The sequence below is a fragment of the Momordica charantia genome, assembly GCF_013281855.1.
Source record: "Momordica charantia cultivar OHB3-1 chromosome 6 unlocalized genomic scaffold, Mcharantia_2.0 BLBB01000006.1, whole genome shotgun sequence".
NCBI lineage: Eukaryota > Viridiplantae > Streptophyta > Magnoliopsida > Cucurbitales > Cucurbitaceae > Momordica > Momordica charantia.
The window spans coordinates 29845175-29867935 of record NW_028275164.1 but is presented as its reverse complement, the minus strand read 5'-3'; the positions used below and the strand labels follow the sequence as shown (position 1 = coordinate 29867935).

At 34.5% G+C, this 22761-nt stretch overlaps 3 protein-coding genes across 10 annotated transcripts; 1 reads left to right on the top strand and 2 right to left on the bottom strand.

Moving 5' to 3' along the window:
* Positions 1 to 2889: 2889 nt before the first annotated feature.
* On the top strand, positions 2890 to 9583 carry LOC111025562 (mitogen-activated protein kinase kinase kinase YODA). Of its 5 annotated transcripts, none has more exons than XM_022303463.2 (13): positions 2890 to 3184; positions 3357 to 3468; positions 4298 to 4889; positions 5021 to 5752; positions 6031 to 6118; positions 6228 to 6290; positions 6559 to 6719; positions 6815 to 6890; positions 7080 to 7139; positions 7246 to 7353; positions 7496 to 7735; positions 8146 to 8237; positions 8312 to 9583. In XM_022303463.2, exons 3-13 carry the CDS (start codon positions 4342 to 4344, stop codon positions 8811 to 8813), a joined length of 2670 nt encoding a protein of 889 aa, XP_022159155.1. In that variant the 5' UTR covers positions 2890 to 3184; positions 3357 to 3468; positions 4298 to 4341; the 3' UTR covers positions 8814 to 9583. The 5 variants fall into 5 exon arrangements, with proteins under 5 accessions (XP_022159155.1, XP_022159150.1, XP_022159143.1 ...); XM_022303458.2 differs by having other exon boundaries at positions 4281 to 4889; XM_022303451.2 differs by having other exon boundaries at positions 3357 to 3480; positions 4281 to 4889.
* Positions 9584 to 10094: 511 nt separating this feature from the next.
* On the bottom strand, positions 10095 to 15264 carry LOC111026104 (short-chain dehydrogenase TIC 32, chloroplastic). Of its 4 annotated transcripts, none has more exons than XM_022304097.2 (8): positions 14986 to 15264; positions 14178 to 14409; positions 13631 to 13710; positions 13352 to 13505; positions 12946 to 13024; positions 11684 to 11768; positions 11353 to 11399; positions 10095 to 10442 (listed from the first exon to the last, which is right to left on the bottom strand). In XM_022304097.2, exons 1-8 carry the CDS (start codon positions 15089 to 15091, stop codon positions 10311 to 10313), a joined length of 915 nt encoding a protein of 304 aa, XP_022159789.1. In that variant the 5' UTR covers positions 15092 to 15264; the 3' UTR covers positions 10095 to 10310. The 4 variants fall into 4 exon arrangements, with proteins under 4 accessions (XP_022159789.1, XP_022159788.1, XP_022159790.1 ...); XM_022304096.2 differs by having other exon boundaries at positions 10095 to 10392; positions 14986 to 15262; XM_022304098.2 differs by lacking the exon at positions 10095 to 10442 and adding an exon at positions 10904 to 11243 and having other exon boundaries at positions 14986 to 15263.
* A 1202-nt stretch (positions 15265 to 16466) lies between these two features.
* LOC111026040 (short-chain dehydrogenase TIC 32, chloroplastic) lies at positions 16467 to 22744 on the bottom strand. The gene is made up of 8 exons (XM_022304006.2): positions 22421 to 22744; positions 20863 to 21094; positions 20656 to 20735; positions 20005 to 20158; positions 17874 to 17952; positions 17599 to 17683; positions 17067 to 17113; positions 16467 to 16829 (listed from the first exon to the last, which is right to left on the bottom strand). Exons 1-8 carry the CDS (start codon positions 22620 to 22622, stop codon positions 16671 to 16673), a joined length of 1038 nt encoding a protein of 345 aa, XP_022159698.1. The 5' UTR covers positions 22623 to 22744; the 3' UTR covers positions 16467 to 16670.
* Positions 22745 to 22761: the final 17 nt, after the last annotated feature.

Below are 22761 nucleotides of genomic sequence, written 5' to 3'. Positions count from 1 at the left end.
CAAAAACTGCCAACTTGTTCAAGTTGGTATTTAGAGAAATGAGATCTCTCGACTCGACCCTCACCCATTCTCACCTTCATTAAGCTACTTTCTTTTAAAGTAAGTTTTTGGATAGTTCTAGATGTCTTTGCAAAAAGTTTTGAAGACAAGAATTTATACAGTTTTGTCGATAAAAAGAGGAAAAAAACCTCGAAGTAAGGGTTTGAACAAGCGGTTTGGGCTCCTACAAGGAAAACACACAAAGTGTAAAAATGACACTAAAAGAATGTCTCAAACAATTATGTCAAGCCACACCTAGTGAAAAGAAAGACATTTTTTTTTTCACTCGAAGGAAGCCAAGTGAAAAGGAAGATGATAGAAGAAAAAACTTAGTTGCCATGTGAAATCAATAACTCAAATTGACCTTCTAGTTTCGTTCTAACAAAAGAGTGAAAGCAAATTATAGGAATACACTTATGAGGATGAACTTGTCTTGGTCGTATAAACCTATTCCATCATAGTCATCGATACGTGGATCACAACTTTATTAAGATGGAGTGAAATTAGCTCTGTTATGATGATTTGAGTCAAACGTTTACTACTCGAATGATAATATATTTTAAAGACACAGCCTATGTAGGTACACATGACTCGAAATCGAGCCCCTTTGAAAATTTGATTGACTTTGCAACTCGAATCAATTTACCCTGCTTTAATTTTAAAATTTGAGCCAGTGTCAATCATTTTAAAAAATATATATATTTGAAAGTATGTTTTTTTTATAAAGTAATTATAAATACAACATCACGTTAAAAGTCCATTTATTATATTATTTTAACTACAAAAATTTTATCACCAATTTTGAGCGTAATTTAACATATAAGATACTTAATATTCTTTCTAATTTCTAATTGTTGAGGTTTAATTTCTCATTCTAATTTTGTCTTAAATTTTTAGGTCTCTCTATTACTCATCTGATATTTGACTTTTGTTTTGATGTATATGCACTACTCTTTTAATCATCTAAAACCAAATATAGATCGAACTTGAGCAATTAAATTCTATATCACGATCTCCATTTGATAACAAGTGTCATATGTTAATACATTTATAGGCAATGGTTCTTCAAATAAACCTTTCACACACTATTCATGATTCTTTCCAAGGTCTTCGCCTTACTCAATCCTTAAATTGCAACAATCTTCTTGTTGAATCTGATTACCTCATTGCAATCCAGCTTCGTTGAGGCAATATTTCAACCCTTGGAGATGAATTGGAGCAAATATCCCTAAATTTTTGTACCTCCTCTTTCTATCATCTCCCTCGAGCCTCTTGGTGTTTTGGCCAAGCATAGACTCCATCGAGCAGCCACCTCTTTTTTACTTTCAATGAAATTCTGTAAAAGGTGATACCCTTCAATCGATAGCCCATTCAATCCATTAAAAAATAGACCTTTTACACACAAAGTTTGACATTTTTTAGAACCTACTCTCTCAAATTTATTCCTTTTTGAGTCAAAATTACAGTTACACATGCATGAGATAGTTTAGGAATTAAAATAAACATTTTGAAAATTTTGTGACTAAAATATTTTTTAAAAAAAGTTTAGGAATTAAAATAAATATTTTGATAGTTTAGAATTTGAATGAAATATTCTAAAAGGATCTATGTGACTCGTGTTTATATCAATAGGTTAATATTCTTATTTAAATCAACATCTGTCAACTAAATCGTTAAAATTCAATAGAGACCAGAGTCGAAATTATTGTTATAATTATTATTTATTTATTTATTAGGTTCCAGGACTAGAATAGATATTTAAAAACTCTATGGACCCAAAATGTAAAAAAACTTAGAAGTTGCAAAACTAAATTTAAAAATTTAAAAATTTAGAGATAGAAAATTCATGAACCACCAAAATAAGATATAAACTAAAATTTTATACCATATGAGAAAATTTCATTAAATATTTGAAATGCAAAATAAGAAATGAGAAATTTGTTAGAAAGATGGGGTTGGAGCTTACGGTCGATCTGCTAAAAAATCTATTGATTTAGGTAAATATGAGTCCATTAATCAACTAATTAAAGTATATATCATCGATCATTGGTTGGAGGTTCGAATATCCATATTAATGTTGAAGTCAAAGTTTTAAATGTTACTGTTAATGAAAGTATCGATGTCTCAATTTTATGAAATATTGATAAAAATATCGATATCGATGATTATTTCTAAAAGTTATAAAAAAATAAAAAGATTTCGCCATACTATAAATATATTGATTCACCTATACTAATATCGAATCTATGAACATATGAAAATAACGACATGTTAATAGAAATTTAAGATGCTTTGTGATTGAAAACAAGATATTAAAATAAAAGCCCTTTTTCGAAAAAAAAATTCAAATAAGAATAGAGGGGTAATATATTTACTTCAACCTAAATATTGTTAATTAATTTTTACAAAAATATAATGAGTTTATAATATGAATAATATATTTATTAAGATATTTACTTTTTTTAACATGATTTTCTTTTATATTTGATTGTGTAGGCCATGATTTGAATTCATTTTCTATAAACCTTTGTTATTTACAATGACTCTTGACCACTAAATCATCTCATGATTATAAATTCAAAATCGAAAAATACTGCAAACCTTTAAAAATGTTTGCATAATCTCTCTCATTTCTACCATAGAATTACTCACTGAATTTATTTCATCAAGTTAGTCTAAACAATGAGTAATTTTTTATTCATACCAAAACAAACTTTGATTGGATGAACTAAAAATAAAGAAAGAAGAAAAAAAAAGACAATGCTTTGAAAATGTGTTGTCATCCTTTTCAAATAGTAATCATTTTATTAAATAGATTAAAAAAAATCAACTTTCAGACATTTTCATGTCTCTTTGCTTAGACATACTCTCTGTCTGTCCCCTCTTCTCTCTCTAACCTGTCTTCTCTCTCGCTCTCTCTACCGATCTCTGCCAATCTCAGAATTCAAAAAAAAAAAAATATATATATATATATTGTAGAAGTTCATGCTAGTCCCTTTTTTCTTCTTTGATTTTTTGGGCTACAATTTCGAGGGTTTTCATTCTGCATATTCAATCTTCAATTTGATTGATTCCGTCTGATTTGGGAGAAATTGTGAACTGCCTTCACCCGGGGATCTATAGCTCTCAACTTCTTTTCGTTTCAGTAAGTCTTGTATGAGATTCTCTCTCGCTCCTTCACTCGTACACATCTGAATAAGTTAATTACTCAGTTTACTTGAGCTGAGTTAGTGATTTCAACTATTTCGAGTTCAGTTTTTTTCTCCCTCGAAAATTTAGTAGATCTGCATTCTGAACTATTTTTTGTGCATTTTGAGGTCGTAACTTGGCGATTGGTTCCGAGAATATTGGACAGCGGAACGGAGAAATGGATAACAGTGTGCTTGGTTCTTGATTCTGCAACTGTTAGAAGCTGGCTGAATGCCTGCGGTTAGTTTCAATGTAATGGGAGTGATGAACCGAATTATCAAAATTGGGTTGCACTTAATGGGATTCCTTTATTGAAATCTATCTGGATTTCAAGTGGGTACAGTGCAATTTTTTGGAAGTGGATATGGTAATTAATTAGGGATTTGGATAGATGAACCTTTGAAGTTACAAATTATAGAACAACAATGATGATCCTGTAATAGTTTGTATATAAAATAGAAAGAAAGATGGCAGTTAAATGATTTGGGGCTTTGAAAGGTCAGCTGAGAGTTTAAAATCTTAGTTATATGAGTGACCTGCTCATCCACTGACTTGAAGTGTCTGTGTTGAGCCATACTCCACCAAGCCCTAATAGAACTGATTCTTTAAAGAGTTTACTATGGCTGTACATTGAGACTTTAAACAAATGCTGCCACAGCCACCCGATAGAGATTTTTTTGCTTTTTTTTTGCCTCCCATCGTGCTTTGGTTTTTGGTTATATGATTTTTCTGCAATTGTATAATAGGCATGAATCTGATTTGTCTGTATGTGCAAATTGTGTACGGTTAAGGATGATTAGAGTGTTATTCAATGAATTTATAAAAATAATATTTGAAATATTTTGATGGCAATCTATTGATTAATTTAAAGTCATTCATTCTCCTGCAAGTTTGTCTTTGTTAGCATGCGACTTAAGGTTTCTGTGTAATGTGGTAGTTAGAACTTATCTCTTACCTTTGTTGTTACTCCTATATGATAAGATCATATTATGGTTTTAAAATTGCGGTGTAGAAATTAGTTACCAAGTCATATTCTGGTCTTAATATTGTAGAGATGGATTTCCTCTAGGAAATCTTGTGTGCTGATTGCATATTCTTTAAAGTAAAAGAAATATGCCTCCATGGTGGGGGAAGTCGGCGTCAAAAGAAGTAAAGAAGAGCAAGGAAAGTTTTATCGACACATTGCAGCGGAAACTTAGAACTTCTGATGGTAAAACAAACAGCAAATCAGGAGGGTCTCCAAGAAATTGCAACGACGCAGTTTCTGAGCAGGGATCTCGATCTCCTATCCTTTCAAGATCAGTTTCACCTTCCAAACAAGTTTCAAGATGTCAAAGCTTTTCTGAAAGGCCACAAGCACAACCTCTTCCACTTCCCGGTGTGCAGCTGCCAATTGTAGGTCGGACAGACTCTGGGATTAGTATTTCACCTAAACCAAGATCAGAAAGGGGCTCCAAGCCATCATCATTTCTACCACTCCCGAGGCCAGCATGCATTGGTAGGAGACCGAACCATGCAGATTTAGATGCAGATCTTGGTAATGGTTCAGTGTCCAGTGAGAGCTCTATTGATAGTACCGATCTATCCGATTCACGCCATCGTAGTCCACAGGCAACTGACTATGATCTTGGGACTAAAACTGCTGCAGGCAGTCCTTCCAGGTGAGCTGCATATGACATATACCTTGACAAACCTTTAGCATTAATGGGTTATTTATAATGACTTACAAAAGCTCTCTGAATTTAAATTGCTCGTACCTGATCTGTTTGCTTCAATTATTTTTCTGTTGTAGTGTCATTGCTAAGGATCAGTCTTCTACCGTCACCCAACCAAGTTCACGAGAGGCCGGAAAACCAGCAAATATCTCATTAAGCAACCACATTTTCTCCACATCACCCAAGCGGAGGCCTTTAAGCAGTCATGTTCCAAACTTGCAAGTTCCATATCATGGGAATTTATGCATCCCTCCAGACAGTTCCATGTCAAGTCCTTCTAGAAGTCCCATAAGGGCCTTTAGCGCAGAGCAAGTTATTAATAATGCTGCCAGTGCTGGAAAGCTCTATATGGATGTCACTTTTCCTGGATCAGGCCATTGCTCTAGTCCTGGTTCTGGTTACAATTCTGGGCATAATTCTATGGGTGGTGATTTGTCAGGGCAGTTATTTTTGCAACAAAGCCGGGGTAGTCCTGAATATTCTCCAGCACCTAGTCCCAGAATGACCAGCCCTGGCCCCAGCTCCAGAGTCCATAGTGGTGCAGTGACCCCAATTCATCCGAGGGCAGGAGGGATACCAACCGAGTCGCAAACAAGCTGGCCCGATGAGAAACAAACTCACCGCTTGCCTCTGCCTCCCGTTGCAATTTCCAATACTCCTTTTTCTCATTCCAATTCAGCTGCAACATCTCCTTCTGTTCCAAGAAGTCCTGGAAGGGCAGATAATCCAGCAAGTCCAGGCTCCCGTTGGAAAAAGGGGAAGCTTTTGGGTAGGGGTACTTTTGGGCATGTCTATGTTGGTTTTAACAGGTACATAGACCTTTGAGCTATTTCTACCTTTTGTTGTTTGAAAGCATCACATATTGCATCATTTCGTTATTCATAAAGTAAAATTTGTTTGTTGCTCAGAAAGTTACTCGTCGTGCCATAATTTTTCTAGTAAACTTTACTTCTTCCTTTACGAGCACTGTTAATTTAGCTATTGCAGTGTAGAAGTTATTACTTAAACTTTCACGTGAATTTTAACTTATGCCTCTGTTCATATTCTCCTGAGTTTCGTTTATTTATTTATACTCTGATTGGTTTAGTGAAAGTGGTGAAATGTGTGCGATGAAGGAGGTTACGTTATTTTCAGATGATGCAAAGTCGAAGGAGAGTGCCAAGCAATTAATGCAGGTACGTTCCTGATTGATGGGAATTAATCCTTATGGTTTTGGTGCTTTGCTCCCTTTCTTTTCCTCCTCAAATAACTACTTGGAATTAAAATGATTCAGTATTGTTTCAGGAAATTACCTTGTTGAGTCGTTTACGGCATCCAAATATTGTCCAGTATTATGGATCTGAAACGGTTAGTATTATGAATTTTTTTTTTCTCCTTTCTTGCATGCAACCGTTGAAATATATATCAAATTTTGTGATTAATTTTTGCATACTGATATATTGCTCATCATCCAAACAACATGGAGCTAATATTAATTTTAGAATATATTCTACAAATACAGAAATTTTCTTGAATCTATATGTGCTGTTATTTTTCTGAATGATAGAAAATTATACTGAATTTCCACTGGTATAATCTCGTGCTTCCTACTTAAGCTTAAAAATATTCTGTACAGGTCGGTGACAGGCTATACATATACCTTGAATACGTGTCTGGTGGCTCCATTTATAAACTTCTTCAGGAATATGGACAGCTTGGAGAATCAGCACTTCGTAGTTATACTCAGCAAATACTTTCCGGGCTTGCATATTTACATGCTAAAAGTACTGTTCACAGGTGAATTGAATCATCCAAGCATACTCTGGTAGTTTTAAGTATAAACCTGTATTTCGGAGTTCGTTTTCTTGCTTAACTTTAATTTTCCTTTAAAGGGATATCAAAGGAGCAAATATACTTGTTGATCCCACTGGACGTGTTAAGTTGGCAGACTTTGGGATGGCAAAGCATGTAAGCTTTATGATTAGTCTATTTCATGCTTCTGTTCAAAACACATTTTTGCAGATCTTATTTATTTAGGAATAGTACTTTATGTTTCTCTTTTTTTCTCCTTTCTAGTTTCTTAAGGCTTTAGTTTTGTTGTTTTGTTATACATCACGCGTATATTCACTCGTATTCTTATCCTGAATTGCCTTTCAGATCACTGGGCAGTCTTGTCCTTTGTCTTTTAAAGGCAGCCCTTACTGGATGGCACCTGAGGTCAGACCATCTTTCTTTTAACTAAAGCAAATTATTGTTATGACTTTCATTGCTGAAAATTCAACTTGATGGTTCTTTTCAATCTCCAACTGCATTGCTTTCACAGGTTATAAAAAACTCGAATGGTTGTAACCTCGCGGTGGATATTTGGAGTCTTGGATGCACGGTTTTGGAGATGGCAACGACAAAACCGCCTTGGAGTCAATATGAGGGGGTGAGTGGTTTAAACCGAAGTTCTAGTCTTCTCGGTCTTTAATTTTTACTTCTAATTGTTTTTCGCTCCCAGTTGGATTCAGGTTAAACTCATATTTTCTATTTTTTGCTTATGACTTGTGTTTGTATGCTGAGGTCTACAGGTTGCTGCGATGTTTAAGATTGGCAACAGCAAGGAACTTCCTGAAATCCCAGATCACCTTCCACATGATGGAAAAGACTTTGTCAGACAATGTCTGCAACGGAATCCAGCTCATCGTCCTACAGCTGCTCAGCTTTTGGAGCACCCTTTTGTCAAACATGCTGCACCTCTTGAAAGACCGATTTTGGGTTCTGAACATTCGGATCCAACTCCAGGAATCACAAATGGAGTAAGAAATCTGGTACGAGCCCATTCAACCATCTTTCAGTTAGTATCACCACTTTTTTTTTAACAAATGCTAGCTCACATGGTTCTGGATGCTTTATATGCTTGTGAAATTGGTCTATTTGTGCAGCTAACTGGTATGAACTCGAGATGTTTTGATTTTATCTCACCCGAAATTTAAAATGACTTAATGTTAGATGGAATTTGTTAGTTTGCGTTCCTTTTAGTTGAAATTCTTCACTCCATAGACAGATTTGACTTCACCCTTCTGTTGCATTGCATTGAATCTATCTCTTTGTGTGCATGAAATTATCAATATTTACACGCTGATCCTTCGTATAAAATCAAGAGCTCGGACTATGGATTTCTTCCTTTTCTATCTAAAGATCTTTTGGCCAACAACTCTGATTTACTGATAAATGTTAGGGTATTGAGCAAGGAAGGAATCTCAGCTTCTTGGATTCTGACAGATCTGCAGCTCATTCATCTAGACTCTCAACAGCTGCTTTTCATTCCAGGTTCATTTCTTTAATGGTGTGTGTGTGTTGTGTTGTGTATGGGCAAGTTTTCATGATTTTTTTCGTTGTGCCAGTGAAATTCATATACCGAGGAACTTATCATGCCCCGTTTCACCCATTGGAAGCCCTCTGGTGCACTCTCGGTCACCACAACATCCCAGTGGAAGAATGTCACCGTCGCCCATCTCCAGCCCTCGGAACATGTCGGGCTCATCCACTCCTCTCACTGGAGGAAGCGGTGCCATTCCACACCAGCACCTCAAACAATCTCTATATTTACAGGAGGGTTTTGGGAGCTTGCCAAAGCCTTCGATAGGTCCCTATAGTAACGGTCCTTCCTATCACGATACGAACCTCGACATATTTCAGGGGATTCAGCCTGGCTCTCACATCTTCTCTGAGCTGGTGCACCATGAAACTGATTTTCTAGGAAAGCAGTTTGGAAAGCCTGCCTGGGAATTGTACGATGGGCAGGCAGTCTTAGCTGATCGCGTGTCGAGACAGCTGCTGAGTGATCATGTAACAACTCCGTCCCTGGATTTAAGTCCGAGCTCTCTATTGACCAACCGAAAATAGTTGGATATAAGCAACTGCTGGAATTTCATGGACCCATCTAACAGAGGAAGCTCACCAGAGGCTCTCTCTGCTTTGACATACAGAAACAGAAACTGAAACTGAAACATATTGTTTAACTATGAAGAAATTAAGCAGTGTCGTATCGTAGAGACCCAAAACAGACGGATCTGTGCATAAGGTCTGATATCTCAAAAGGAAGAGCTGCAGGAAGTCGATTTCAGTGTCGAGTGGTGTATAAGTTTACTGACAACAATTAACAGATAAAGAAAGGCGAACTTCTTGATGGAAGTAATTAGTGTACGGCCGCAGAAGCTGGCGTTCGGGTAAGAAGAAACGTTATTTTTTGTTGGTAGCTTATGATACAGTGGCATCAAATTGTACAAAATTTAGTACAATTTCGCCTTAGGATTGAACCTGAAGAGATCTATATTATGGCAATGCTCCCAAGCCAAACAATCATTCACGACGATGAAAGCTACACTTTAACATCGTCGAATAAGATGTAAGAAAGATTGAGATGGTAAAATCTCTGCCCTTCTGACCCCCTTATGTCTGAAGCTAATGTACAGGAACTGAAACAACACTGAACTTGGGTTCTAAATTTGTTAATGACATCACCCGATACCGCCAAGTGTGTGCATTTCAGACCCTTGATGCTTCATCTATGCTCGTCGAGAGCATTACTGTATACTGTTTGATCATATTAACTGTATGTATCCACTCAGTAAATCAGGAAAAAAAGGAAAAAGAAAAAGTCGAGTTAATCTTAATATAGTTATCATCTGTTCTCAGAGGAAATGTGTTCCACAGGTTGTTATCCAGCTTGGATACTTCTAAGTTGATTCTCTCAAATTACATCTTCTTCGGGCCTTTTGTAACATTTTTCTCGTCTATTCTTTTTTTAGTAAGAAAAATAGAATTGCATTTGTTAATTGTTTTGTAATCTTTCTTGTCTTGCACTTTAAAATTTTAAATAATAAAAAAAAAGAAGTAAAAGTTTTATATAAAAATTAAAATTTCAAATTAAAGATTAAAAAATGTTATATATTTATTCTTTTTTTGTATTTATTATGCATTTTATAGATTACGTTATGGAAAATTTAAAAATAAGGATAAAGAAAACAAGAATTTTGACTTTGATTGTGTTGTTTTCAAAATTCAATTCGCAAACGTTTCTAAAAAATGAGAAAGAAATAATGAGAAAGAAATAAGAACAGTTATCTAATGCTTATGTTTCTAAAAAATTGAAAACAAAAACGTTATCAAACAAGCTTTGAGACCTATCATCAAAATCACAAGGTGTTTCACATTAAGAAAATTTACACTTCTAACTTACAATTAATAAGATGAAAATCTTGATTCAGATTCACAGATGAAGAAGCAGTGGGAATGATATAAGCTCTTGAGAAATTTATGAAGCAGTGGATATCAACTTTTGGGTGAAGTTCCACAATTTTGTTGCCATTTCACTGTCATTGGCTTGTGAGCTTGCTTTGGCTATGTTACTATCTGCAAAATACTGCCCACTCGTCCCTTCAATTTGTGGATGCAATGCAACATAGCATGTCGTCGCTGCTCCCTGAAAACGGGACGATAACAGTAGAACATGTCGGTGACTTTTTCTACTATCTGATTCAAAATGACCATTACTCTTTAATCGTCTAATTTGAAAGTTCAAAACTTTTAAACATTCTAATTTAGTCTGATTTTCACTAAAAATGAATTATTTTAGTTCTTATGGTTATGGCTAATTGTTTAATAAAATGTTTAACAAAAACTTGATACATATATTTTTTCCATATATTTATCCATAGAGATATTTTTTTTTTTAGTACGGGGTGGGAATTCGAACTCATGATCTTTTGATCGGAGATATGTGCCTTAACCACTTGAGTTATACTCGGTTTGGCTATCCATAGAAATCTTTAAGGATGCTTGTTTGAAGTCACGTGTAGTAAGTTAAGTGTTGAACTTTAATTACTTGTTAAATAATTAATAAAATTTAATGATAAAAAAATAATATTTTTATATAAAATTATGAGCTAAAACATAACATTTGAAAGTTGAGATTCGGAGTAACCAAAATAAAATAAGTAAAAAAAAAAATCAAATATCAAAATAGGATTTGTTTTGGTCTACATAGTGATATATGGTGCCGTAATAGGAGGTCTAGAGAACAAATCTTTGCAACACAACGCCGTTTTTCTGCATTATTCTAAAAGCTGAGCCTCCTAAATTAAAAAGAAAAATACCTAGATGCTAACTAGCAAACACTCTGTCGATCAAAATAACAATTTGACAGCTCTTTAAATTTTCTAAAAATAGAAAAAAATATCTCCTTTACTACATTTCTCTCTATTACTTGACATCAAATTTAATGGTGGTCATTACCTAAATTTCATCCTTGAATAAATTATCTTTGAGGTTACCCTACGAGGAAACATGAATTTAAAACAGCAGAAGCTTAAACTTTGGAATCTAGTTGACTTAATAAACATGTAGAAAGAACAATCAAAAGAGAGGAGATTTAGACCATTACCTGCTGTACATTCTTCATGACATGTTTACCCAGAAGGCCAAGGAAACCTGCATCAAATTCAAGCAGACATTTAAAATGTCAAGTGTTTAGGAAAAACATATGTGATAACGGAGCAGCAACACAACATCGAAATAGTCAATAAAATACGGTAATACTGCAACAAACCACATCGGGAACTTGGCGACAATCATGTCATTTGGAGCACAGTTTGTAAGACAAAGGTACTATAGAAGCTGAATATGCTCTAAAATGAATTGAAGTGAAAGGCAGAGCTTTGAGCAATCGATCAGATGACGAAACTCGATACGGCAAGATGAAAAAGATTTAATACCGTTGACAAGGCTGTGATAACGAAACAGGTTAGTAGGAATGGCTCCAGGATGAAGTGAATTAGCAGTTATCTTCACCCCTTCTTCCTGTATTAAGAAGTAAATGATTGCTTAGTAATAAAGTGTCTATTCCCCTATACCTTCTCTGAGAGTTTATCAATTCAGAGAAGCAGAAAATGGGATAAACAACACCAAATTCCTTAACATAAAAGCTCAAGTGGAATGGTTGAGGAATATTGATCTTACTTTTAATATATTCTTAACAGTTCTTGAGACTCATCTAATTGGAGAGCTTTTTTGTAGTCCTCTTATGGGTCTCTCCCCCTTTTTGTTCTCATATTTCATATTATCAATGAAATAGTTTCTTTAAAAAAAAAAAACGGTTCTTGAGACTCCCCTTATTTCACAAGCAAGTAAGAGTCCGTTTGGTAACGTTTTTGTTTCCCTATTTCTTGTTTCTCATTTTTTGAGAAATATAAGTATTTGATAACTTTTGTTTCTCGTTTCTCATTTTTTAGAAACATTTTCAAAATTGTGTAGAAATTTTAGAAATAACAAAATCAAGTTTTTTGTTTGTTGTTCCCATTTCCAATTTTTTCCAAAAACTAAAATTGAAGTATTATTTTATCATTTTAATTATAAAATGCATAATAAATATTAAAATAATAATAACATAAAAATTTGGAATATTAATTTAAATTTTTAAATTTTTTTTTTTTTTTTTTTTTTAATAAAAAAAGAAAGAACAAGAAACAATAAATAGTTACCAAAGACAGTTTTGTTTTCATTCATGAAAAAAAAAAACAAGGAATAGAAACATTACCAAACGACCCGTGAGTTCCCAATAATAGTTCAGAAAAAAATGTGCAACAAGAATTTAAACACGAGGCATCCTTCTCACCTCAAAATCTTCAAGTGATTGGTGAAAGAACATTAAATCTTTTAATATATTCTTAATGGTTCTCAAGACTGTGTACTAAAAAAAAAAAAGAAAAAAAATCATAAGACTCCCCTTATTTTATGGGCTCGAAAATTAGCACAAGATCCAATAAGTGAGTTGTAAATAATACTTTGCAATAAGAATTTAAACACAACACATCCTTCTCACCTCAAAATCTTACTGACCTTTTAATATATATTTAACAAGATGCAGACTATTCCATCTCTGAATAATGATAGTGCAAAATGTTACACACCATTTTTGGGTGCCTAATGCTATAAAAATGATATTGAAGAGAGATATTTCAACAAACATGTCACAAACCTTCAACTGCCTCGCAAGTTCGAAAGCGTGCAAAACATTAGCAAGCTTCGATTGACCATATGCAGAAAGACTGTTATATCTGTACAGAATAAATATCGGTAATCCTGTTAAATGAAAATGGAAGTAGATTATATGATTCAAGTTTGTAACGATTTTCACCATAATCATAGCATAGCAAACTTGCTCTATATTATATGAGGAGTTTGATTCAACTTTCATCATATTTGAGGTAGTAAGCCAAGGAGTAACAAGGAACTAAACTTCATAGTTAATGCTGTTGATTGATGTCCCTCTGACTCCTCACAATCCTCAAATGAGAACAAACTAATATGTCGCGAAGAAACCGTGCATCAACTTATGCCAGCAGAAAAGGAATTATAGTCAAGATTGATATAGAAAAAGTTACCCTGATCGGTCGTTTATTTTGTCAAATCGGATGCCTTCATGATATGAGAATTGGTGTCGTCGTGACGAAACATTGACAATCCTTCCTTCTCTGTTGCTTTCTGCTGCTGACTTTTTCAAGGTCTCCATCAATAGATTTGTCAAAAGGAAATGTCCTGCAAAAAGAACAAACAAGAAATATAGCACCATAGGTCAACAATGGATGAGACCGTTGATCTCCGTTCATTAATTACAAAAGAGGGAGCAACATTCAGTCATATTCTATTGATGATGTACTTACCCACATGGTTTACAGCAAACTGCAATTCTATGTTGTCCTTTGAGAGTAAGAATGGTGTCGCCATGATTCCTGCATTATTACTGCAGGAAGAAAATAATGTTGCTGTTTAGAAATTAGATCACTGCAAACGGTGCAAATGTTCAGTTTTCCCCACTTTTTGCCTACATTAAATGTATTTTTCAAAATTTTCATGGTGTTTGGTTAGATCGTTAAAAGTGATCTCGAAAATTCTAGAAATGCTAAAAATCAATTTAAACGCTTTTAGAAAAATCAATTACCTTGTGGTTCTTTTAAAAAAATTGCTTATAGAACAGTTGTTTCACTTAAAAGCACTGCTCCATAAAGTTATCAGAGACTCACTACCATACAAGTATGCGACATACACATGAAAGAGATGATTATTGCTTCGTGGACTGAGTCAAAGGACAACTTAAAATTACAGAGAGAAACAAAGAGAAGGTTCTTGGAGTTAGGAAACAGCACAACATAGCTTCAGATTGAAAATGTACTATAGAATCCATATTAGGTCATAAGTTCGCTATCTTACATAAGAATGTTCAGTGGAAGACCTGAAGACTTGAAATTTGATGCAAATTTCCTAACAGATGCCACTGAGCTCAGGTCCAACTCCATGGTATCAACTTTGGCACTTGGGTTTTCTTTGAATATGGCTTCTTGGACATCCCTACCAGTGGCCACATTCCTAACTGCCATTACTACATGTACTCCGCGCAGCGCAAGAACACGAGCAGTTTCGGCGCCAATGCCACTTGATGCACCTGTGTTGATGCACACCATATGACGAGAAAAAGGAACCGCTCAATATGTTCATTCATTCAAGCTCCTTAAAAGTTAAACTTAATTTTCATCATACACTGAAGGCAACTCCAAAAGAGAGGACTAACACACTCATTGCCACCCCACTAACAAGAAACAAGATGAGTCCTAAGATTTCAACAAAACGAAACAAGACATTGAAGAGTACGTAGCAGAAAAAAGATCTGGCCCATTTGTCATATTATTTTATTCAATCAGTGAAACATCCGAACAGAGCATCTCCCAGTAAAAAAAATTATAAAAAACCCAGTAACCCATAAGCAAGCTCTAAGCTAAACAATGGCATTTTTGTCTGAAATCTGCAGGAAAAATCAATCAGAGAACCATAAAATAGAGAGCAAGAGCCCCATCTTATGCCATATTTCTTTTTCTCGAAATCTGATGAGCAGCTGGAATAAGTAACACAAACAAAATTCATAAGAACAAGGGGCATTTTGTTCAATCCAGTTCGAAAATAGAGAAACGAAGAGATTCCTTGATAAACCCAATTCAAGTAATTGTGGAGATTGGAAAATGACCTGTAACAACGGCAGTGAAACCTGCCCCATCGATTCCTTGTGTAACTTCTTCGGCTGTGGAAGAAGCTGAGAACCCAGATGGGCCTTTCCTGCTAAGAACCCACATTCCTCACGCTTCTGGTTTTGGTGGGATTTGTGAAAATTTTAATTGAAAGGAAATTCTAAAACTTCAATTGCTTTGCATGATCACCCAGAATTTCTTTTTACCAAAGGGAGGTTGAGAAAATTTCCCGAGTACGGATATTGTCAACCAAAGTCAGCATCATCTCGACGTGGGCATTGAATAATTGTTCATAAACAAAAAAGGTTAACGGTGAATGAAACCAAAAACAATAATTGTTACAGCTAGCCGCTCAAATAATTGACATATATCTCTATCGAGAGTCCTGAGTTTAAATTCTCTACTCTCCGCTTTTTATTGTACCCAAATAAATAAATATATGTGTGTGTAATATTAATAAAATTGAAAATTTTGAAAAAATCAACATTAGAATTATAAAACAATCATACAAACTTTTCATCAATCACCCCTAGACTTACAAAATGTGTTGTAATTAAATTCTTAAATATTACGAAATGCACATATTTCTCAAATTATAATTTTTTCTACATCCAACCCTCTAGACCTACAAAATGTGTTGTACTTAAATTCTTAAATATTACGAAATGAACAGATTTCTCAAATTATAATTTTTTCTACCATCCAACCCTCGAAGCATAGGATTGCTACAATTAAATCCGAACTTTTTTTTTTGTTTTCTTAAACCGAGATGTTGACTCAACATTAATATGAAACCAAAAATTTTAATGTTTTAGTTTTCAAATTTTATAAGGTTAAAAAATTTGGGTTAAATTATAAAGATCATATAGTTAAGATTTGACTGTACCAATTCTTATAATTAATGGGTGTGGTTGATGCATTTTGTAATATTCAAGGGTTTAAATGTAACAATTTGTACGTGATCGATCAAATTGAAAATTTTGGAGTGTGATTGTAATAACCCCTATGTAATTTAGGAGTGATTTTTATAATTTCCTCGATAAAATATTGATTAAATTACAATTTTAATTCATAAACTTTCAAATTTTTATTTAATAGATAGTTTTTTTTTTGGGGAGGTCTGATAGGTTTTTATTTAACAGAACCCCCTTTTTGTCTTTTTAATAGACCCCTTTTTTTTCCACCATAACATCTTAATATTACCCCATGGTCACAAGAAATCGAAGAACTACTTTTCGATTTTTTAAATAATTTTAATAAAAGAACGAATTTTGAAGTATTGTCAAACAATTTTGAAAGAATCGTACAACTTTCCATCTGAACATATCTCAACTAGTTAAGACATATATCCTCCACCAATAGATTAGAAGTTCAAATCCCCGTCTCAGAGGTTATTCAACTAAACAAAAACAGAAACTTGCAAAACTATCTGTAATTAGTAATCTAAGCTCAAGGATACCGAAAGAAAAACAAAATGATCTCAGAAAAGAAAAAAAGAACCAACTTAAATATCATTTCTCTTTGGCAAACCAGAGGATTATCATAAACTTTATTGCAACTCCACACAAGATACAGACACAACGATGGACCCGAGCATAACTTAAATGGTCAGATATTAATGCAGCTTCCTAAAAACATAGATAGAAATATTACAACAAAATGTACGGAGAAAAAAAGAGTTGGATTACTTGATTAAGTTAGTGGTAAAATCCCAAAGTTTATTAGCCAAGTCAACATCCTGGCCATGTGGACTGGCCTTGTGTAGGTTGCTATTTAGAAAATATTCACCGCTCACCCCCTTCACTTGTGGATGCAATGCCACATAACATGTTGTTGCTGCACCCTGCAAACACAACCATGTCGATAAACAAGAAACCCGAAAATGCATCGCTGGAGAAATATAGGACAAATTATGCTTTTGGTCCCTGAGATTTCGACTGAGTTTCCAATGAAATATTATTTCCAATCAAGGAAAAAAATGTGAAGACATTCTAAGCTGCAATTTTTTTTTTTTTTTGGTTCTAATGATAATATCTCAGCGTTTGTCTCAATAAAGTAGACTCCATAGCATTATGCTCACCTGTTCGACGCTTTTAAATACGAGTTTGCCAACAGTGTTTACTATACCTGCAAGAAACCAAAACTATTTTTAGCGTTAAATCCTCGTGAGTAAGAAGCGTATTTGTTAACATAGAAGCTATGAATTAGAAAAATTCTTCAAAGTTGTCATACAAAATGTGGGATAAAAGATGGTAAATTGAAGGAAGAAAATCATAAGAACATATAGATTTTACGTGAAAAAACCTAATCGAGAAAAACATCTGAACAGAGAAAATTTCAGCACAATTTCATCAATGTAGTAGTAAAAGAATCTGGCATCCATCCATGTGATCCAAGAAATAGAGTTCAGTTCCCTTGCAGTAAACATTTCAAAATGTATAAGCAAATACATTAGCGAAAACATTTGGATTCTTAGCCGAAATTTCAAAAACGAAAACAAGTTATTAAAAACTACTTTTTGATAACAAGACAGGAAACACATGGGTGGAAATAGATCTTAAAAAAGCAGAAAACTAAAAACGTAATGGTTATCAAATGATCTATGTGATTACCATTGCCATAACTGAAGTGGCGGAAAAGATTGGTACGAATTATTCCGGGGTGAAGTGAATTTGCAGTTATGTTTACTCCTTCTTCCTGTAGAAGAACAGAACAATCAATTTAAATGGTTTTCCATAACCATCCTTAGTGAACAAAAACGGAAAGATGAACGAAAATCTTCAAAGAACATTAACGGAAATAAACTCCTGATCTTAGGCCATTCATTGTTTCTTCTTTCTCATTTTTTATTTCTGACTTTCACCATCAACCAAAGAATTTCCCATACCTTGAAACGTCTCGCAAGTTCATTCGCATGCAGAACATTAGATAGCTTTGACTGGCCATAAGCCTGCATTTTATTGTACCTACAACGGAATAATTTGAACTATCAAACAGTTTGTTTTGAAAGGCTTAAGGCGGCCTCGAAGAAAAAGACCATTAAACATCAAACAATTCCAAAAAGAGAGTTCAAGGAATACACTGCCGCTCCTTGAGAGGCACTAGCAAAATATTCTTGTTAATAGCCGATTTGACCCTTCGCCATCTATAGCTATAAACCGAAGCAAGATCTTTTCTAATGCTTTTCTTTCGAGTAAAAATGTCTGACTCTTCCTTCCCTTCCAATGAACTAGGAGAGATCGAATAAACACCTAAGTTTCTGTCAATAATCAGATCAGAAGCTTCCAGAGTTGCAAAAGAGGAAACCCCATTGGATTCCTTATCAGAAGTCGGAAGAGAAGATTAAAATACTTCGTCCTCAAAATCAGAAATTAAATTTCTCTCCTTGATAACCTCAAAAACTAGAATTATTGAATTTCGAAATGCCTCGTTAAAGGCATTCATGAAACTTCAGCCGATTTCTCCAGGCCAGCAAACAACGCAACAAATTTTTTTTTTTTTAATTTCTAAACATTCCTCAGTAATGAAGAATTAATCCAATTTTGCTGGATTCTTCATGCAAGGGGAGACTAAAAGATTTTCATTAGCTTCTACTTTCAAATACTAAGCGAGCAGACCCACCCCATTGAATTCTACTTCAAAAAACTCAACATTAAAATGAAAGACCTTTTTGGCACCTCAAAATTGACTCCATTACACCCATCGATCTCCTTATGACAACTTTGAACCAATCGCCAACGGCAAGCCAACAATTCCTTCATCCCCATACTACTTTTCTCCGGAACTAACCATAAAAGGAGGATCAACCTCCAAAAGAGACCTTTCATTCTCCTTTAGTTCCATAGCTCGCAAACAGTTGAAGGGATTATTAAACCAATCTGATTCCATTATATTCAAAATTTCAGCTCAAAATGAAGAGTTACCAACAATCAAGAAAAGAAATTGAACAGCCACATCCCCAAGAAAAAAATTGAACAGCCACATCGCCGAGAAAAAAAAAATAGTGAACAACCACCAAAGCAGGAATGAATCCACATTGATTCCTCTTAACCTCGATTAGTTCTTCAATTCAAAAAAAATCAACAGATTAATGGTTTCCAACAAAATGCCAGTGAATCCTCCACATTTCTCACCAACGGCTACAGAATTTTCCTTATTCCATAAAACGAGGTAAATTCTTAATTTTAGTCCAGCCATCATCGCACTCAAACCACTCCATCCTTCCATGTTTTTCCGCATTCCATTTTTCAATCTTGACATGCATCCTTCCCAAATTACGCCAATACCCAAGAAAACCTCCGACTACAGAAGCAATGCTATCATCAAAAGAGTGAAGCCTTGAGACTGCAATGATCGTCTGAAAATCCATAGCCACCACATTGTTATCCTTTTTAATCTAAACTTCATTCGAGAAGTGCCATCTTCTTTCATTGAAAAACCCATCCTACAATCTGAAAGTTGGGATCTTGCTAGGCTTCAAATATATATATATATATTAGTAGAATATGTGGGGTGGGGATTTGAACTCAAAACATTTTTGTTGGAGATAGATGTCTTTAACCAATTGCACTACACTCGGTTTGGCCCTGGGCTTCAAATATTAATTAACAAAACCCAACACATAAAATGGCTAGGCCGCCTCTTCTAATACTATGTTAATCTATTCTACTACTAAATCCAAAAATTTAAACTAATAGGTTAGATTATATTTAAGCTTTTATATATATTCTTAAACCATATTTATTCAGGGTAGATTTGGAGATGTCAAATTGAGAATAACAATAACCTAACAAAACTTTAGTGCACACAGAAAAGATGGCAGCAAGCAACAACACCCAAACTGAGTTACTATTCGTTAGTTTCTAGTCTTTAGATAATGCAATGAGTTGAAAGTCAGCTTCCTGTAGGGAGGAGGAAAACAAAGCCCTGCCAAGCACTTAATTCCCAATTCTCAAAGAATGCTTCCTATATCATAAAAACCGATTCCATTCTGATTTCTTATGCTTAAGAAAAATTACCTTGATTCATCGTTAATTTCATCAAACCGGATGCCTTCAGGATACGTGTAACGGTGAGCTTCCGAGGAGACATTTACAATTCTTCCTTCTTTCTCACTTTTAATGGCAGTTTTCTTCATATTTTCCAATAGTAGATCTGTCAAAATAAAATGGCCTGCATGGACTCAGAGTATAAAATCGGGTTAGAGTTAATGGTTGGCCATACATAACAAATTAAGTTCTAGCTAAGGAACTATCCATCAATTCTATTTTTCAAAAATGATTTTGTTTGAATGGAGGAGATCTTGGTTGCTACGAAAATGCGAGATAAAGACAGGGCAAGACAATAACAAGACAGATTTCACATGGAAAACCACGCAAGAAAAAGCTACAGGCAGAGAAGAAGAAACAAATCCACTGTAATGACAGTGGGTACAAGAGTTCCCATGTGGTAGCCACCAATATATCAATAAATCGAAAAACCTATCAAGTTCGGCTTTAACAAATTTGGGTCACCCATATTTAACAATAGTTAATGTCCCGTACATAAACAAAAGTCTTGATGTGCCAATAGTTTCAAGTGTATCTTATAAATATTCTTGCAAGTTCACATGGATTAAAAAATAAAAACTCTCATTATACAAGAAATAATCTATCATATAAGCTACGCACCTAAGTGGTTCGTCGCAAATTGCAGTTCTATGTTATCTTTTGAAAGTCCAAAAGGGACAGCCATTATTCCTGCATTATTACTTCCAACAAAGAAAAGAAAAGAGATGGAAAAAAATTACTAACTTGCATTACATCTTCAAAAGACAGAGAAACAAGTGAACAAAAGAAAAAGGGCTTCATGTTGCTGTAATGCTTATCATTTCTTACATGAGGATGTTAAGTGGAAACTGAGATGACTGGTAATCCGAGGCAAATTTTCTTACAGACACCATTGAGCTGAGATCCAACTCCATGGCATCAATTTTTGCAGAGGGATTCTCCTTGACAATGGCTTCTCTGACATTTCTACCAGCTTCTAAATTCCTAACTCCCATAATGACATGGACTCCACGTAATGCAAGAACACGTGCAGTTTCAAAGCCGATACCGCTCGATGCTCCTATAATATGTGAGCATAAGCAAGAATAAAACACTAATAGTTGCAACTAGCAATGCTTGTTTCAAATAAGTCACGAGCAAAAAATGAAGAAAAAAATACAGCAAACTGCAGAAATGCGTTTCAGCATTCATGTGTTTAGTAATGAAGAGCAAGCCAAGAGAATGGCTATTCAAATGTTAAACTAAACTAATCATTCTTTAGAAAAACACATAGGAAATGAGAAAAAGAAAAAGAAGATCAAGTCAGCAACCTTCACTTCTCTGAGAAAGGAAGTAGGAACCTGAAAACTATGCCTCATATTACTTGGCATTAGTTCGTCTATTTATTTTATCCATCTTTAGGAAATCTGAAGTCAAAAGCCAAACCACCCTGTTTTTTCGTTAAAATCTCCAAAGTTTGCCTTTTGTAATGATTAGGTCTACATATTTTCTTTTGATTTAGCTTTTTTTGTAGTTTAAAAAATGTAATGATTGTCTTTACCGTTAAAATCTCATTATAAATCTAGTCAAGAAACTGGTGGTAAAACAGGCAGAACTACAGTCCAAACTCAAAATTCAAATGAGTTCTAATTACAGTACAGGACACAAATCATTACAAAAAGATATAGAAGTACCAAAAATGTTTCCCGGAGTTGAAGTAGAGAGACTAAAAAAATTTCAAACAATGTTCCAAAAAACTAATACGGATTAATGGTCAGCAAACAGGTTCAAATTCAAAGATTAATGGTCAGCAAAAAGGTTCAAATTCAAACTAATTGATAAAATTAGTTAAACTACAAATTTGGTCCCGAACTTTTAGAGTATTTAGTCTCTGTACTTCAAAAAAATTCCAATGGATACCTGAGTTATGTCTATTTAGTCCCCTATACTTTGAAAAGATTCTAATACATCCTTAACGATCTAATAAGTTATTGTTAGTTTTCTTCAGTTTAACACTTACGCCATCCAAATTAACTACCAAATAATCCTTAAATAATATAGTCATAAACGTTAAACTTAATGAGTTAGACACAAAACTAAAAAGTTCAAGAAATTATATGATTTTTTTTTCTAAAGCACCGACCTGATATACACAACTTCAAAAATCCAAAAACCCATTAGAAATTTGTTAACATTGAGGGACTAAACTTATAATTTATCCAATAAATTTTTCTCTCGGTAACAGGGCAATCGGATTTCCAATAAAAAGTAGTGTCCTCAATCAGTTAGAATCAGCAACATGAAAAAATTCGCAACACAAAACCAGGAAGAAACCGCCGAAATTCGAGACCCAGATCAAATCCAGAGAAAAAAAGAAGAAGAAGAAAGGTTCTGGGCAAATTAAGACCTGTGACAATGGCGGTGAGAGCAGAGCCATCGATTCCTTCAGTAACTTCTTCGGCGGTGGAAGAGGATGAAAATCCAGAGGGCCCTTTTCTTCTGAACAGCCACATTTTGTTGAGATAAAACAAGAGAGGGAGTTTGGAAAGAGAATAATGGAAATCTGCAAAATACAAATCATTTGGGTTGATTGATTCAATATGAACCATGCATTCTGCCACCTCTCTCCTCTCGCCCCCCTTCACTCGTTTGCAAAATTTTCACGTTGCATTACGCAATCACTCATAAATTGAAACAAACTGCTTATGCCATGTTTTGATTGTTGATCCATTTTTCACTTTGAAAAAT